The following is an 18276-nucleotide window of genomic DNA, read 5'->3' on the forward strand; positions in this document are numbered from 1 at the left end:
AAGATCAAAACATGAATGTCTTCCGTGATAATATCGCCAACGCGTTGTTTGCAAGGAGAGAGTGATCGTAGAAGGCTACTTGTTTGATAAATACATGTTCTATGGACAATTAATATTGTACTATTTTTTATTCAAGAGATTTCCATGCATGAGTTTAGGAAATCAGTATTTTGCTAGCATTCAATGACCAACGAGCTGCATTGCGGTACATGTGTCGAACCGAGCAAACAGCAAAGCAGCAGGAAGCAGAGGCAGCGACCAGCCAGCAGCACGCGCTAGAAAAAAAAAAACTAGCGCGGGAAAAAAATCAGCAAGCGCGCGCAGGAAAAGAGTGTAGCAGCGCGCCGAAAGAGAAGCGGCGCACAGGATGCGTTTCGCAGGCCCCACCATGGGTATAATGATCTTCCATTAACAAATGGACTAAAAATTAGTTCCGGATCCAATTATAGATCGTTTTGACTTTATTTCATAAATTTTGTTATGCACTTAGATATACACTATGTCTAGATGCATAATAATATCTATGTATCTAGAAAAGTCAAAACGACCTGTAATTTAGAACGGAGGGAGTAGTAATTTTTAGCCAACTAAAACTTAAACGTCTAAATTTTAGCTACAGCATCAATGATTCCACGAGCATCGTCAATTCCACGAGCATCGTCAATTCCGGAATCAAACTCTGTTCCAGTTTGTCCGGAGTGAAGCCTGTGCGGTTGGGGAGCTCGCTGATGCACCGACCGATCAGATAGTCAAATCCTCCCGTCATCCTTTGACTGCTTTCGATCGGCGTGGCCGCGTCGGGGCCGCGCGGTGGTCGTCCGTCGCGTACCTTGACTAGCTTTCTTCTTCCGCACGGCCTGCCTGTGGCTGGCGTCACTGCTGCCGTCGATGGCTGCCAGCCACCTGTGCGCCCACGCGGAACCGGAGATGAATCGGCCACCGGCGGCCGAGCGCCGACGCCACCCGACACCGCCGTTGGAGACGAGGCGCGTGTGCCTCCGTGGCAGAACACGTGGCGGCAGGTGGTGACCTGGCTCACGGCACGTGTGCCAACCTGGCCAGCTCCGATTGAATCAATACGATGACGCACGTGGGCTCGGGACGGTTGTAGAGCACGAGTCCTTCTATAATTACAGGCGCATGGCCACAGGAGGAGAGCCAACAAGAAAGGGGATCGACATGGCGGAGGCGGAGTCTCACGGCATCGTCATCGTCGGCGGCGGCATCTGCGGCCTCGCCACCGCTCTTGGTCTCCACCGGTGAGCTCCCCAGCCCACGTGCCGGCTGGTCTTTTCTTGGTCTTGGCCTTCGCCTAAGCGATCGAGCTAGTGCCGGGAGTGAGTTGCTTTGCTGTTCCACTTCAGAAAGATTAACCTGCTGCTGGCTTTTGCATCATCTAGGAAAGGGATTGCGAGCCTTGTGCTGGAGAAGTCTGAAGTCTTGCGGGCAGAGGGCGCGGGCATCGGTGTCCAGGCCAACGGGTGGCGAGCTCTGGAGCAGCTTGGGGTTGCCGCAGAGCTCAGGAAGACTGCCGGTCTCATCACTGCGTATGTTCCTAGCCTCACTACTAATTAATTTGTACTGCCTGATCTACTAGTAGTATAAGAAAACAAGCAGTATAACACGCAGGTAGAAAATCGTTTCAGGTATCAGGACGTGTGGCTGCAGGGAGATAAGAGTACCCGGGACCGGTATCCAGTCAGGTCAGTACGGACTCCATGCGTTTCAAAATGCAGGCTCTTTCAGTTTTGTTGGGTCGAATTTTTCGTAGAAAATTAACATCTACAGTACCAAATAATGTATACATTATGATATATTTAATGAAACCAGTTTGATTTGCATTTTTTTTCAATTTTCAATAAACTAGATCAAAATTAAAGAATGCCTGACATCTTGGAACATTGAGATGTACTGACTACAAATTCACAAACATATCATAAAACCAAGCAATGATCTTATTGATTCGGCTAGGACGGAGCTCCGGTGCTTGAACAGAAAGGATCTGATCGAGGCACTGGCCAAGGACCTACCTGCCGGGGCGATCCGATTCGGCTGCCGCATCGCTGCCGTCCACGCGGATCCCGGCGGCCACGGCGCCGTTCTTACGATGGCGGACGGCGCTACCATGAAGGCCAAGGTAATGCGGCAACTCTCAGATCTTGTACCGAATTCAAAGCTCCGATTCGTCTTCGTTCGCGAGTTGTAAACCTGTAATCACGCATCCAGCAGCATCAGTGACTCCGTCCGTCCTCACTCTGTCTGAAACTCTCTGTCAAAAATGCAGGTCCTGATCGGGTGCGACGGCGGCACGAACTCGGTGGTGGCCAAGTATCTCGGGCTGCCGCCGGTGAGGACGATCCCTCGCCCGGTGCTCCGGGGGTTCACGGGCTACCCGCACGGGCATCCGTTCGAGAACGAGTTCCTGCGCCTGAGGGTCGGAGATTTCTTCATCGGGCGGCTGCCGATCACCGACAACCTCGTCCATTTCTTCGTCACCATGGCCAAACCTGCGGCAGATGAAGGGCTCACCGGCGGGGACTTGAGGGGTGTGAGGGACCTCGTGCTGCGGGACCTGGAGGAGCTCCAGTGCCCCACGGAGATCACCGAGGTGGTCCGGCGGTCGGACCCGGAGTCGCTCAACCTGGTGACCAACTTCTGGTACCGGCCGCCGTGGGAGGTGGCGCTCCGGGGATTCCGGAGGGGCGCTGTGACGGTGGCCGGCGACGCCATGCACGCCATGGGCCCGTTCATCGGTCAGGGCGGCTCCGCGGGGCTGGAGGACGCCGTCGTGCTCGCCCGGTCGCTGGCGCGGGCCGTGGGCGCCGCCGCCACCGCTGGTGATGACAGCAAGCCCCCGCGGGAGGAGGATGCGGTGGTCGGCGAGGCGCTCGGGGCGTACGTCAGGGAGAGGCGGCTGCGGCTGACGCTGCTGTCGCTGGAGTCCTTCATCATGGGGGTGCTGCTGGTGCGCTCGCCGTCACCGGCCGTGAAGCTCGCCTGCGTGGCCGTGCTGGTCCTCCTGGGCAGCAAGTCGCTCAGGCATGCCAACTTTGACTGCGGTCGCCTCTAGACTACTCAAGCTGCCGCTCTCATGTGAATGATCTGGATTTGTATTTGCTTCCGAAAGATAGTGGATTTCAATAAATCTCAGCTTTTGGGTTTCCTCTCTGTAAATGATTTAATTGCAAAACCATGAGATTTGCAACTTTGTTCAGAAACCATGAGATTTTTGCAATTTTGTTCGGAAACCATGATTTAAGCGCGCGCATGGATGTAGCATTTTCTTGAGAAACCATGAGATTTTGTTCAGAACTCCAAGTAATCCAGATCTGCTTATATAAGGAAAAAATTTAAGATACTTTGACTCTCCAAGATTCTTAGAATGACTTGTAATTTGAAATGGAGGGAGTAATCCAGATCGAAATCCACTTACCAAAGGCGTGTTAGGCCCGCATCATTCCGACTCAATCATCTATGTGAACGCAAGCTAAAAAGTATAGGCTGCCTACGCGGGCCTGCTTTTCCCCTATTCCCTGGTTAATCTTGGGCTCCAGGCCTGCTAGTTTACTGCTCACATACATTGGGCCAAGTTGGGCTTTGGCTACCCCATGCTCAGTGTGCTCCTGTGCGCGCGCGCTTGTGCTGCGGGCGGGGAGAGTGGCGCGAACGGCGCCTCCATCTTGGCGCGAACTAACGTCCCCGCGCTCCCACCCCACCCCACGTGGCCCTCGCACATGCCTTGGCGCCATCTCCTGTTCCCGCCAAATTCTGGCGCCATCACCCGGTAACCCGCGCCATATATAGCATCTCTCCCAAACCCGTTTCACCGCAGGTAATCCTCCCACTCAAACCCTTTACCCTTCCACACCGGCGCCGCAATCCTCCCCCCTCCCCGAGATGGAGACGGACTCCGCCTCGCCATCCAAGAAGGCCAAGACATCGGCGGCGGCCGCTGGCGCCACGCCGCAGAAGCCGTGGAAGGCCGCTCCGGCCGACCAGATCCTGACGCCAGAGAAGCTGGCGCAGAGGGTTACGGCTGCTGCTGCGGCGGCGGCCGAGCAGATCTGGACGCCGGAGAAGCCGGAGGAGAGGCCGAGGGCACGCGGCCGCAGCGTGGCGCTCTCCGTAAAGGAGGTCCGCCGGGCGGCGCTCGCGCTGCGCCGGCCGGAGAAGGGAACGCCGGCGGCGGCCGAGGAGGCGGACGAGCTCGAGTCCATCGAGCGGGAGCTCGGTGTTGGCGCCGGGGCCAGCCAGAGCCCCGTCAAGCGCAAGGCTGAAGTCAAGCTGCCGGAAAGGTAAAGATCTGCAGTTTTTTTATATATAATTCCAGATCCAGTTTCATCCTTCAATACCCCCAAAATCGAAACTTCGAGGATAGCTCTAGAATTCCGAGCGAAATTTTCCCTGTGGTGGTACAAATCTCATTTTTATGTTATTGGGTTCCTGCTTCGACCAGTTATGAGATGCTTTGCGAGTTCTTCAACTGTCTGGAGAGCTCCACTCGGCTGCTCCGTATGAAGGGATCCAAGACGTCTTTCCCCAACATCTGCGCTAGCATCCAGCATCTGTCTGAACGGTAAAAATCTCGTTTCACTAGTAGTCATTGAATTGCTGCCGCGTTGGATTGTGGCAATTCAATATCTTATTCTCGTAATGCTGTCTGCAGGAGGTTTACCTACAGCCATCTTGCGCAGCTCAAGTACATGATGCCCGAGGCAATTGTCATCAATAAGATTCTTTTGCGCGATGACACAACATGCTGTATGAAGCCGGATCTTCAGGTGAACCTCGTGGTTGGTGCTGTTGAGAGCGTCAAGAAGCAAAAGGGGGAAACTGCATACTCAGCATTGAGAAGGATCTTCCGGCAGAGGCTAGTTGATTTCTTCAGGGACCATCCTGAGGTATGGAAATCTTGTTTATTTCACACTAGAATACTAGATTACTGCTTATCAGGAAATCCTGAGGAAGGATAGAGTCATGGTTCCTCTGTTAATTTCAGGGAGATGACATTCCAGAGCATGAGTTGCCACACCCATTTAATCAAACAAGATTGAGCGTACCCCAGGCTGCCCCAAGAATTGTTCCTGAACCGTCATCTCCAATCGAGTGTTCTGATCTCAATGGACAACAGGCTGCTACGATGTCACACATGTCACAGTCATTCAAGAGAAGGTTTTCGCAGAGATCTCCAGTCAGTTCTGCAACAGCTAGCACAACCAGTCCACTGGCGAAGGTTGAGTCCACTGTTCTGTCACCATTGAGCAAGAATTCCCTCTCCAGTAGCTATATTTCTGGTTCTAAAGAAGCTCAGCTAGAGGAGGATGGCAAGGTTGTTGTATCCTCGACTAAAGTTTCAGAGGGCACCCCTGCTAAATATGCATCTACACCAGTGAGGTTAATGGCATCCACACCAGACCTTAAGACACCAAAGAGACCAATCTCTGCTGCAGGTTATGGCTCACCACCTCTGAAAATGGCAAAGAGATCAGCTCGTGCTAAGTTATTTACCACTCCGACAAAGGGTGCAAGTAGCATGGACAGAGAGAACCAAAATGCAGCTATTTCTTCTGCTGATAGTGACGATGAATTACTCAGTTTTCTTCCACAATCCCTCCTCCAGTCGGTAAGTCCTTGCCAATAACAGCATCAATTAGCTCAGTTGACAATTTACTCAATTGCAAACAAACAATTAACATATTTGTTTCTTCCAGGTAAAGCAGAAGGAACAGAGGGCTATGGAGGAGAAGGAAACTGGTTTTGCTGATCAGGTTAAAAGGCAGAAGTTGATTGCTTCCCTGCCAAGTATCTTTGATATTATATTTCTTATCTACCAGTCAAGACAGCGGTCTGTGATGACAAAGCAGGAGCTGATTCATAAGATAGTTGCAAGCAGTCCAAAGATTGTGGACAGAAGTATGTGTGAACTAATAATCTCTATCTCCTTGATGTTGCTTAACTGGTGTCTGCAATGTGGATTTTGACATTGAGTGGTTACATCTACAGGTGAAGTCGAGCAGCAGCTAACACTGTTGAAAGAGCTTGTTCCAGAGTGGATCTCTGAGAAGACTGCACGAAGTGGAGATGTTCTATGCTGGTAAACACTCATCCTTTTCTTTTTACAACTGTGGAACTCATGTTTGATATTTCATTATTCTTATTGTACATTTTGCCTTATATCTGCGATGCCAGATACCATAATACCCGTATCAGTCTAATACCCGTATCAGTCTTGAACTAATCCTAATTCTCCGCATTGCTGATTTTCAGTGTTGATGCAACTTTGAGCCAAGCGGATCTTCGCCAAAGACTGTATGCTGCTGAGTAGGATGGATATACTAAATTCTACAATCACCTTGTTTGGGAACATCAAACGCAAATCAGAGGATTCACTCGGCCATGTGTTTGCCTGAGATGTGGTGCATGTACTCTTGGTGTCTGTTGTATTCTGATAGGTACCTTGACTATGAAATGAATGACATGTATAGCAATACCATTCTAGCAACTGATTGTCACCATTCCTTTTTTTTCCCTCGTGTAAATTCCATTGTCTGAAATACCTCTGAAGTTAAAAATGTCCCGTTCTATATTCTACCGCCTTACAAGTTTTGGGTACATGTAAATTGCCAAAGAAACAATAACAAAGATGTGCGACCTCCCTAAGCTCGGGTTTTCATGGTATTGAAGTATTCTCATAGAGACTGATTTAGATTAGGCTCTGTTGCATTTCTTAACTCATGGTGAAAGAGGGATTATGTTGATCATATGCAGTTGCCACTGAAACTGCAACCATTCAAGAATCATCCAACCTGCCGAGGCTGCCCTTTTTGGCCCTAGGACCTGCTAGGGGGAGCTGACACCGTGGAGCTGTGCATTATCCACTGCTCTTTGGAGCTGTTGTGCTAAATGATGTCGAAAATATGCCCATGAATTCACTAGGACCTTGCAAAAGATTTGGACAGAATTACTTAGCTTTGCGAGATTTCTTTGACGATAGGGACATGTGAGAAGGGAAGTCATTGCTCAAGCCTGGCATGGAAACTAGGTAAGACACCGCAACCTGGAGACCTCCAACGTTTAGCTACAGTATCCTGACATTCCTATTCATGGAGGCATGGAATAGAATGGCGGGGCACGGGAACAGGGGTGGACCACGAGCCAAGTGGGTGAACCTGGCTGGATAGAGGAGTACAAAGGGATGAAGCGTTGAGGTAAGTGCACGCTAGGCGTCCTTGAGAAATAACTCACTTTCACGAAATGGATTACAAGGATGTTTTAAATAGTTTTCAGTGCAAGAATATTGTGGATGAAGTTAAGAGTCAGAAACAAGTAAAAGTTTATAGAAGTATATACAAAATCTTTTATAGACACACTCCAGGCCAAACCTAAAGTTGCTATCATTCAGCGTTGCTATGTAGGGGTGAAAAAAACAAGCTCAAATAAGCATATCGCATACAGTATCTTTTACGAGCAGTGGAGCTAGAAATCACCGCTGCCCCAGGATGAGCTCTTCACCTCCGCCTAGACCATAGCAGAAGCTAGCAATCTGCAATCCTTTAGAGCCCGATTTGATTCCCAAAACCATTCAAGATCTCAAAGCTACCAGGATTGAAGACGCAGCAAGCATATTAGAGCATCAAATTGTGCCACAAAATTTCATCCAGACAGAATTTTAAGCTCACAGGCGGGAAAAACATTGGGGAGTCTAGCTTAACGGTGCTTTTCTTCTAAAACCTTTCATCCAAACAGAACAGGCCCTAAGATTTGTATTCTACAGAATATGACGTAACTTTCAAGAAAATGAGCAGAGTTACAGATAAGAGAAAGGCAGTCATACAACACAGGAATAGAGCTCACTCAGATGAGAAAAAGCGACTGGCCACTAATCATTTGGAAGCAGCGCTGCAAAATATATGCAAGGAAAGGAAAATATGAAACCTCAGCAACTGTAACAGAACTGCTGCTATGTCAGATCCAAGTCGTCGGGTATAGAATTCCTCAACAAAAGGATATGGTACAAATGAACTGCATGCTTGACTCATCTGCGGTGGTGGTGGTGCCTGCTCTCATGCCTGTCTCTGTCTCTGTCTCTGTCTCTGTCTCTGTCTCTTTCTCTGGAATGGCGCGACGACATCTCGGAGCTCGAGCTGTAATGGCCCGAGTACTGCCTGCTAGGGTATGAGTGTGGGGTCCAAGCACTGTCATCTGCTGGCAGATTCTCATAACGAGGTGGGCTTCTCCACCCCCTGTCTGAGTGCGACCTCCCTAAGCTCGGGCTCAACTGCCCATAGTCATGGGAAAGGTATCTCGATGAATAATGATCGGTACCAGGAGGACCTCTATCCCGGTAATCCCTTGAATCCGATGAGTGATGGCGGCCAGATGACTGGGGTGGGGCGCTGCCCCACAGCCAGCGGTCTCCATTCTCTGGGATGGGGGCATTTATTCCAGGGAATTCCACTGTCATCCTTTTCCGAGGCGGGGATAGTTCGCCTTGCTCTGGAAGCTCTCCCTCCTCGTAGTCTAGTTTCACCTCGCTGTCTCCAAATATGGTGATACCAGAAGGTTTGTCTTCATCATCGACCACATCTAAAAATCACAATCAGTAGATCAAGATCCTGATAGAAACATCTGTTATAGAACTTAAGTAATGCCTAATGTAAACAAATATACAAAAAAAAGTCCACATGCAATCCTGATGGTGATGTCCACTGTCCAACTTCCATAGAGTGAAGCAAAGTCAGATTGCATGTGTAAGATGAAAGGATGTATGTAGAATTGTAGATCAGAGTCAAACCAGCCTACTCAAGAATATGGTTTAAAGAACTAACCCAATGAACTTTTTGATTTTTTTTTAACTTAAGTCCACCGAGAAAACTATGAATACAGAAATAAATGTTTGCGTACTTTGCATGGAAATATTCAAATGCATACTGAAGTTCTCAGCTTACCTAGGTAGCCTGGAGGATAACCTAACTCACGCATTCTATGCAGCCAAGGAGGGGGATCATTTTCCTGCAAAACATCATTATACTCAGAAACTGACTACAGGAAAAGCTTATTCAAATCTTGTGCCAGCAACACATCAAATGCATTTATTGGAGTAAACATGATTTAATCTTATATAAGTATGGCCACGGAAATCTATTAATCATGGATGATAACAAATGAGACAAGGGTATTGCACTCGAGACAAAATTACTTAACCTTAAACAACAACAGGAATATCATGTGCTCGTGCACACAATAAACACGATACTTGAATAGACAAAAGTTGCTATTTCGACATGTAGCTACTTGATTAAGATAAGAACAAACATTACTAGGGTAATAAACTAATGCTTCTTGTTTCATGAATGCAAGTGTGAGGAGTAGTATTTCAGTAAGCTAATAGGAGGTACAGATAAATGTCATTTTATCTCACTGCAAGCACATCAGAAGAAGATTGATCTATGATGGTAAACATAAACATTTTGTCAATAAAATCAGGATGGTTCAAGCTTTGACTGCAATTAATATAGTCATTACCCCAATCCCCAAGCACTCTCTAGTTTCAGGTCCCAGTACTCCAGCTTTCAGATCATCAAATTTGCCAGGTGTTTTCTGGTAATATCGATTCTGTACACGGTGAGCATTAGATTGGTTTCTTTTCAAATTATGCTGCTTCCGGGCATTGCTAATTGCAACATTGTCCCGAGGCTTTGGGCAATCCTTCAGAGCATGGCTATAAGAACCGCAATTGAAGCAGCGAGAATCATCCTTATCTGCCCGGCTGTCAGAGAAACAAGGTACCTCAGTTGTTGGTCCATGTGAAAAATATAATTACAATATTAACAATGAGAACAAACATCAAAAGCCAAACATTAGTCTGTCTTTGGAAACAGAATAACAGAATGCCACAATAAATTTTATCAGACAGTTGAAGGTCTTAAAATTTGATCAAAGATAAGCACATGAGCTTTTCCTATCTAAAAAAGGTACAGGAGTTTTTAGAATTATAATCAGACAATGGGAGTAACATAATGCCACATTATCAGCTATTGAAGCATCATTTCAGACATAACTTTGTAATTTATATAGTAATGAGATATGTTGAGTATCAAAATGTCACACAAAAAGAAAAATTATCCATTCACACTCAGAACTACCACAAGATAAGAACATGAGGGATAGAAATTATCCATTAGCCAAATGAGTCTTGAGTGCATATACATTAATGCCCCAAGATTTCTAAATAACTGTAGGATAAATTTTGGCACTACATTAGCATAAGCAGATAGATTAAGGTGCAATCATATTAACACGTCAGATGGTGAAGTATACTGACTACTGAGACACTACATATCTAAAAAAGTGACAACCACTGAAGCCCCCAATGGAATGCAGTAAGTTCCCAGATTCCTGCACAAGTTGAACAGTTTCACGAACTTGCAGAATCCTGTCAAATTCAATGTTCCAAACAGGTCCTAAGTGATCAAGAAAAATAGTGATTTATTCATAGCTAGTGACACTAAATGAACATAAGGAAGCTGACGGGCTCCAAAGTTTTCTTTACACATCAGTCAATGCTAGCAACATGACTAAGGACAGCAAAGATATACACTAAGCAGTTAATGATAATAACTTCTACCTTTCAGTGTTTGATGAATCGCCCAGAGGAGTTGAGCCCAAGGTAAACTCTCGATCATACAGTGGAACAGAATCATCATCCATGGTAGTATTCTCCCTTGCTTGGTTATCCACCCAAAATGACTTGTCAGGGTAAAAAACAGCAGGGTGAATTATTATATTTCAGTTAAGTATGCTTTGGAAAGTACAGACAAACCATAATATTAGATGCATATTATCAGTAATACAGTAATGAAGGACACGGAACCCATGCCCACAGTACAAAGTGTACGACCAAAATGAGATACTTCAAAGGAAAAGAATAAAAATGTATAGTTGCAAGTGGGAACTAACACTGCATTCCACAATTTACTTATGTTGAATAGGGACACTGTTGGTAGCATATTTGCCACTCTGAGAAGTGATAAGATTGATTTTATTTCCAGCATGTCCTTAAAGGCATAAAGCGAATCTAAAGGAAGAGGTCAATGTCACCAAACAAATGGAAAGACAGAGCAAGGAGCAAAGACATTACGGGAGTCCCTAATGCAAACACATTAACACAACCAGATTGCACTACTGGGTGCCAGTAAGAAACATGCTCATGTTAGCAGGCAGCTAAAGCAAGTTTGATAGTGTAACATTGTGTATAATGCGTGGGATGTATTGCTTGAGCCCCTTGGGCTGATTATATAGGAGTACATGGCTTGGAGGGCAAGTAGCCTCTCCTAGAGATAAGGAAGGTTATCCCGGGATTACAATCAATCCTAAACTAACCATATCCGTAGTTGCCTAATATACTCTAACATCCCCCCGCAGTCACAGCGGGAGCGCGCAAACGATGAGACTGGAGAATAAGCCGAAGAGCTGACATCCCCCCGCAGTCACAACCGTCGATGCGCCGCAGATGCTGTGGCTGGAATAGGAGCTGACGAGGCTTGTCAAGCAGATGATAGCCCCTTAGTGCCGAAGTAGCCTAGGTCGAGGTGGACGTGATCGAAGCCATGGAGGAGGGTGCAAGTCCGAAGCGTCAGCGAAGGCGCCCGATACACAAAATCAGCAACTTCTTGCCGACAGGTTCAGTAGGACGATGAGCCGACTGCGATAGTAGATGGTGCAGCTAAAGAGCGCAAATGCATCTTCCTTCAGCAACATCGGCAGTGGTGTCCGCGAGCATGCGGCAATAGGCGTGGACTTAGACCGAGAGCCAGCTTGATGAGGACCAGCAGCATGGGTGGCGCCACCGCCTGAAAAGGCGGTGACACCGGCGATGATGGCTTGATCACAAACGTTGCCGCTGCAGCCTAGGAGGACGCAACGACAACCTCGTCCTCGGGAGTGTTGACGAGGGAGCGGCGATGAATGGCTGCATGATGCAAACGAGATCGGGAAAAAAAACAGCAGCAGCAAGAAGAGGCCCGCGGGTACAATCTCGGGTGCACCTAGCAGTTTCCCTTCCTCTCTTATCTCTTCCCCACCGTGGTCAACCACGGGCAAAGGAAAAAAGAAAGGAGGAGAGAAGCAGAGGCCCGCCCAACGAGCGAGGTCGACGGTGCAGGGTGCACCCCGAGTGGCTCCTCCGCTCCAGCAGCACGGCAGGCCGGTAGCCCCATGAGCCGCCCCTGCAGCCTCGTCCTCGCACTCAAGGCAGCAGCAGAGGCGGTGCTGGGGGAGGAAGGGGACGACGCGGGGGAGAGGACCGGCGAGGGAGGGCAGGAGGGGCGGAGCCCCACGGCGTTGCGGCCCGACGGTGAGGTCAACCGACGGTGCAGTGGCCCAACAGCCCCAACGGCACGGTGGCCTAGCGTCCCCACGGGCGTCTTCCGCAGCCACGTACTCACACTCAAAGGCAGCGGTGTGGCGGTGCAGGTAGGAAGGGGGGGCGCCTGGGCTGGTGCGCAGAGGGAGCGGCGAATCCAGATGCAAAGCCGGAGGAAACGACGACGCGGAGGCATGGCAGGCTCGACGGCGGCCCCATGGCGGCATGGCCATGGATCCGAGCAGCCATGGGTACAGGTAGGCCCCTCTGCTGCTGGTTGACCACGACGGCACGGTGGATCAGATGGATCGGCCGCGCATCCTACGAGGGCGCTACCCCCAGCAGAGATCGATCTCCCCGGGGACGGCGCGAGGGTAGCGGAAGCCGGAGGCCTAGGGTTTGAACCAAGACTCGTGATACCATGTAAGATTGTGTATAATGCATGGGATGTATTGCTTGAGCCCCTTGGGCTGGTTATATAGGAGTACATGGCTTGGAGGGCAAGTAGCCTCTCCTAGAGATAAGGAAAGTTATCCTGGGATTACAATCAATCCTAAACTCACCATATCCGAAGTTGCCTAATATACTCTAACAGATAGCAAGAAGCAAAATACCTCAGCAATGAAAGGAATAAATCTAAATAGAAAAAAGCAAATGAGAAAATGAAACTAGAAGGCAAGAATACATTACTTCACACATGATCAATCAATTAGGGCTTTTTTAGTAAATTTAAAACCTATGACACATAATGCAAGAAACTACAACTTCCGGATCCCACTGTTAGAAACCTATAACTATTTTGACATTTGATGCCAAAAAATCTACAACTCTTTCACCAGATTCATTGAAACCATGGGACTTCCTATTATGTGCTATAGAGGCCAATGTGCGGGTCCATGGTAAGAAAGTTACAGTTTCTTTGCAACAAAGTGTCAAAACAGCTGTAGGTTTCTGCAATGGGCACCAGAGGTTGTAATTTTCTGCACCACATGTTAAAATAGTTGCATATTTTTTGAAATTCACTCTATTTTGAAAGGACAATAAATTTATAGAATTTGAGATTGCTCATCATTTCAGGAAAACAAAATAGATCCTAAAATGCACGCAGTCTTTAATAGTCTGACCTATGTACATTTAATTTCTTAGATTACAAGTAACTAAGATTAGCAGATGTTCAACATAAACTAGTTACACTACAATTTTTTAACTTTAACAAGACAGCAGTAAAATTAAGGACAAAATATTAAAGATGCATGTTGAAGGTCGTGCCAATGTCCAAATTTTGATACTAAAGCATAAAAAAGGAGGAAGCCAGCACAAAATAAATCACCAATGAAATATTTAAAGTATCCATATACTATTGGTCCTGAAAATTGCCAAGTCAATTTCAATATAATGACATACATACCACAGCACAAGACTTCTCAGAACCAACATGTAATGCTGGATAATAAGTCTCTTCGCCACTTTCTAAGATCTCTTCCGCAGCTTCCTGTTATTTCCAGAAGGAAAATAAACATCACAAAAAGAAACTTCAATTATATCATTTTTACACATAATTCTTTCTGAATACATTGTCTTCTTGTACTGATAGGTTATAAGGACGATACTGAATCGCTGCCAAGCCATAACGGATTCACTATTAAGTATCGAGGGAAGATGAAAGTTTCAGAATGATACGAACTGGAATGAGTTCTGTAGTGTTACTTTTTCTCCATATCCCCAGAGTTGAAACAGCTAGCACTCATTTATTGCACTGTCTAAGACTGATGACATACAAATAAAAATGAATGAGGCACATACATCAGAAACATGCATAATTGTGTGGAACAGTACCTTCGATTTGTGCTGCCTTCTGGCCTGCCACTGAGACCACTGTTGCATCAGTTCCATAAGCTTTCTTTTGCTTTCCCTGAGATATTAAATACACAATACCATTAGAAATAACCAAATGGTTTTAAAAACTTTTCTGGAGCATGAAAGTGTCTACCACAAAACACCATGTGCTACAATGGATATTAGTGAGAATGGAAAACATCTTTAATTAACCTTGTCAAGTCACTGAAGATGACACGAACTGAAGGCTCCTTTGATTCCACACGAGCTCTTTTAACTCCTCTTGCTGCTAAAAATGTGATATCAAGGAACAACAGCTAGAAACTGCCCAAATTGCAATACATGTTTGGGGTCCCAGGAGGACAAGTAACAGTCAGCACTTCTTATGCGAGCACAGTTCCCAGGATTCAATTGAAACAGATGAATCTTCAGAAAACATAGACAGGCTTGCAGTTGCAGAAGTATGTTAGCAGAAATATATAAATATTCCATTTGAGAGGATACGGCTTTCTTCAAGAGAGATGTTGTTTGACTCAAAAACTGATGCATTTTCAGCCCCACCACCCTTGTCCAGCTTGACCTCAAAACCAATTACAGTCTGTACAGCTGCAACACTGACCTCGGGCTGAATGGAAGCATCTAATAGCTCATCCTTTACAACCACATCATCATCTGCGAGGTCCATATCTTCCACTTGCCCCTCTTCAAGATCTATGTTCCCATCAGACGGCTTGGGACTACTAGTACTACCCACAGCACAAGCTTCCACTTCTGGTTGGAGTTCAGATGCCAGAGGCTCCGCCCCGTTCACACCAGGAGCTTCAACCTGAGGGTCTCCCCCTTCACCCTTCGCATCAGCCTCGCAAGGTGCCTCAAGGCTGATGAACTCGTCTGATGCCATCTTTTCGCAGGGAAATTACACTATTTATATTCACATTACGAGTCGAATCTGCAGCAAACACCACTATGTAATTGGGTCAGAATCAGATCCGAATACAAATAGCTTGCGTTAGGGTTTGGGTGCTCGGTTTCGCACAGCAGGAACCAGGAAGGGAAGGGAAGGGAAGAGAAGGGGTGAGCGTACCTCGTGGGTGCTCGTTGCCGGCGAAGGGCAAGACGAAGACGGCGGCGGCGGCGCTCGCCAGTCGTCGCCGCCGGGAAAGGAAGGCAGAGAGGGGGTGAACCGTGAACGGGAGGAGAAGAGCAGAAGGCAAGATCGCAAGAGAGAGGGTGAACGCAATGGCCGACGGTCTGAATTCTGAAACTGCAAATGGGCTGAACCAAGCAGTCTTGTCATCGTTTTTATGGGCCGGCCGACCGGAGGCACATTTCATCAGCAAACCCATTTCATCGAATTCACCGTCGGATGACCGGCCCACCGTTTCAGGAAAAAAGGGCGACCGGCCCACCGCAGAACTTCCAGGCCCGGGGGAACGCACGCCAAGTCGCCAAGTGCTCGACGTCGGGTCCCGTCTGTGGGGCCCCCGTCCCGACGTCCGGGAACTTCCTCGCCGCGGCTCCTGTTTCGCCCACCATTTGGATTTGGGCACCAATCCCATCCACGGCGCCCTTCCCATCACGTTGAAGGTGCAGCCGGCGGCCCCCATCCGCACAACCGACCTCGATCACCACGATCGCGTGGTGTTCGAGGTCGACAATGTGATCCGGCCACAGGGCTGGCGTTGCGACGCCTAGCACTCCTGCCACCGCCCCCAAGATCGTCCACGATCAGCTCCAGGCCTTATAGCACCGGGGACACTTTAACGCCACGCCTCCACTCCGCCAAAGCGGCTGCGTGTGCACAGGGTGTTCGAGGAAATGCCTCTGGGCCATGATGTTTGCTCAAGGATGATCCAGCCGTTGAGGGCGCACATGAATAAATGGCGACCATTGCTGTAGTCATGTGGGCGTCGAGGCTGATCCAGCCGTGTTCCGCCTAGCTTGAACATCAGAGGTTCCGCTTTGTGTGCTCCCATCTACGGTCCCTTGTTGGCATCCTAGCCAGTCTGCCTCTTTGGCACGTCCAAGGTGCTGGGCAGTCTGCCTCTATGCTATCGTGTCAGTTGTGTGGTCGAGGCAGCAATGCAAAGCAAGCAACATCCAGTCTGCTCCATGGATATTGTGTGCTGAGCGCACATTCAACATTGGGTGCTTGGTCACTCCAGAACCATTGTTCAAGAAATCGCTAACATGGTTATTCTTCTGTTGTCGTGGCGATTCCCGCAGGCCAATACATACCATTCTGGTGGAGGCTTCTACGCATGACTTGGTTCGATGGAGGTTCAGGGAAGATCATGTCATGGTATTTATTTTCTTGCTGCTCACCTGTCAAGCACTCAGGCCTGTGGAGTAGGAAATCCTTTGAACCTGATATAGTGGGGGTTGCGTCAACCTGCTAACCATCTTTAATTTCTAGATGCACCGACTCCATGGTGTGTTGCCCATGCCCGTCATTATCGTGTTGTTCTTATTATTATCATAATGGGCGAGGGACAAATCCAAATGCACCAACTGCAACCTAGGAAGAGAGGTGTATGGAGCTGTGGACACGAAAGGCCGGCGGGCAGCGGCCACCGGAAAACTCAGCTTCAATCTGGGAGCAGAGGGGGGGGGGGGGGGGGGGGGGGGGGGGGGGTTGCGGCGGGCCGGACGGGGGGAAGAAAGCAAGTAGAGAAGGAAAAATACCTTGTCTTTGGATTACCGTTAGTGCAAGCAGAGAAGTTGCTTGGTGGTTTGAGTTCTGGAGTGGTCAGTTTTTTTTCCCCCCGAAACCTGAGTGCTACAGTGACTTGGCCCCTATATAGAGTATGCATGTGGTCTTACTTTTATCTCACGATGCTGTTCAATTGTTGTGTTGGCAAATTTCTGTTCATATATGTTGAAATGTATCAAAATTTTGCTAGCAAATTTCTATTTATTTATGCTGAAATGTTGTCTAAATATATCTAGTCAAACCGGGGTAAAATCACAAAAATCTCTAGAAAGTAGGGGCATATTCACAAGAGCAAACTTGTCTTCTTTAAGCTCATTTGACACCGTTATACGGTGATCACGGAGTAGGGGCAAACTCACAAAGTGGATGAACACAAAGGTAAAATCACATGAAGTTCGTTTTCAAAAAGTAGAGGTAAAATCACAAAGTGGATGAACACAAAGGTAAAATCATAATTGGAGTTCAAAATAGGGAAAAAACGCAATAGCCCCAAAACTATTTTGTTAGTGTGGTGGTGGATTCACGGGTTTATGAATCCAGGTCTCCGATCATCAGGTACAAATCATATTGTATCCTTTCGGTTATATATATATATATATATATATATATAATATGTGTGTGTAATTGATGGTCATATATGCATAGGCAGTTGGTGTAGAGTTCATAAGTTTACTTTTTAGAATTCACCGAGATTCGGCTTCAGGCATCTCAGCTAGTTGATGCAGTGATTTCCTCCATCCTAAATTACTATTTATTTTATTTTTTTTAATTTTTAATACATAGTACTTAGATATATATTATGTCTAGATGCGTAGCAAAAGTTATGTACCTAAAAAAGTAAAAGAAAAAATTAGTAATTAAGATTTACTCCTCTTCAATCAACTTATTTCTTACTTATCTATCAATCACTCAAAAGTGTACTAGAAATTGAATTGGCAATGGAGCTTTGTGGTTAGAGTTTGGGGTCGGAGCCTACCTGTGGCCTGCAGGCCTAGAAGGATCTTGGGGGCGGCTCGTTGGCCGGCAGTGGAGGTGAAAGAGACGGCGGCGGAGCAGAGGTAGCAAGGGCGCCTTCGGAGCCGGACGGTGGGAGATCCCCAATGGGTAGTGGAGGCAGCGGGGGCATCAGACCCCAACAGGTTAGCGTCGGCGGTGGCGGAGTGCGGCTATGGAGGCGGCAGAGGCCGCCGAAGTAGGAAGGAGGCGGGGGATGGTGGGAGCGTTGCGTCGAGGATCTTGCGTGGCTCGGGCTATCGGGAGGAACTAAGGAAGATGAAGATCGGAGGAAGAGAAGGATAACAGAGAAGAGGGTGTGATTTTGATAGTTGAATCTACATCCAATGGACTGATGGAAAATGGAGGC

The 18276-nt window shown here is 47.5% G+C and overlaps 3 protein-coding genes across 5 annotated transcripts; 2 read left to right on the top strand and 1 right to left on the bottom strand.

Annotated features, from left to right (window-relative positions):
* Positions 1-1068: 1068 nt before the first annotated feature.
* LOC117861614 (monooxygenase 1) lies at positions 1069-3174 on the top strand. The gene is made up of 5 exons (XM_034745190.2): positions 1069-1259; positions 1401-1547; positions 1647-1703; positions 1972-2137; positions 2285-3174. Exons 1-5 carry the CDS (start codon positions 1141-1143, stop codon positions 3068-3070), a joined length of 1275 nt encoding a protein of 424 aa, XP_034601081.1. The 5' UTR covers positions 1069-1140; the 3' UTR covers positions 3071-3174.
* Positions 3175-3816: 642 nt separating this feature from the next.
* On the top strand, positions 3817-6586 carry LOC117858009 (CDT1-like protein a, chloroplastic). The gene is made up of 7 exons (XM_034740963.2): positions 3817-4295; positions 4457-4576; positions 4667-4901; positions 5000-5623; positions 5712-5913; positions 6004-6094; positions 6268-6586. Exons 1-7 carry the CDS (start codon positions 3898-3900, stop codon positions 6323-6325), a joined length of 1728 nt encoding a protein of 575 aa, XP_034596854.1. The 5' UTR covers positions 3817-3897; the 3' UTR covers positions 6326-6586.
* A 1117-nt stretch (positions 6587-7703) lies between these two features.
* LOC117858015 (uncharacterized) lies at positions 7704-15463 on the bottom strand. Of its 3 annotated transcripts, none has more exons than XM_034740992.2 (9): positions 15285-15463; positions 14705-15149; positions 14414-14486; positions 14201-14276; positions 13773-13856; positions 10628-10749; positions 9526-9769; positions 8949-9012; positions 7704-8586 (listed from the first exon to the last, which is right to left on the bottom strand). In XM_034740992.2, the coding sequence occupies exons 2-9, from the start codon at positions 15099-15101 to the stop codon at positions 8036-8038; spliced, it is 1611 nt and encodes a 536-aa protein (XP_034596883.1). In that variant the 5' UTR covers positions 15102-15149; positions 15285-15463; the 3' UTR covers positions 7704-8035. The 3 variants fall into 3 exon arrangements, with proteins under 3 accessions (XP_034596883.1, XP_034596868.1, XP_034596876.1); XM_034740977.2 differs by having other exon boundaries at positions 14414-14489; XM_034740985.2 differs by having other exon boundaries at positions 14414-14489; positions 14705-15164.
* Positions 15464-18276: the final 2813 nt, after the last annotated feature.

The sequence above is a fragment of the Setaria viridis genome, chromosome 1 (assembly GCF_005286985.2).
Source record: "Setaria viridis chromosome 1, Setaria_viridis_v4.0, whole genome shotgun sequence".
In the NCBI taxonomy this organism is placed as follows: domain Eukaryota; kingdom Viridiplantae; phylum Streptophyta; class Magnoliopsida; order Poales; family Poaceae; genus Setaria; species Setaria viridis.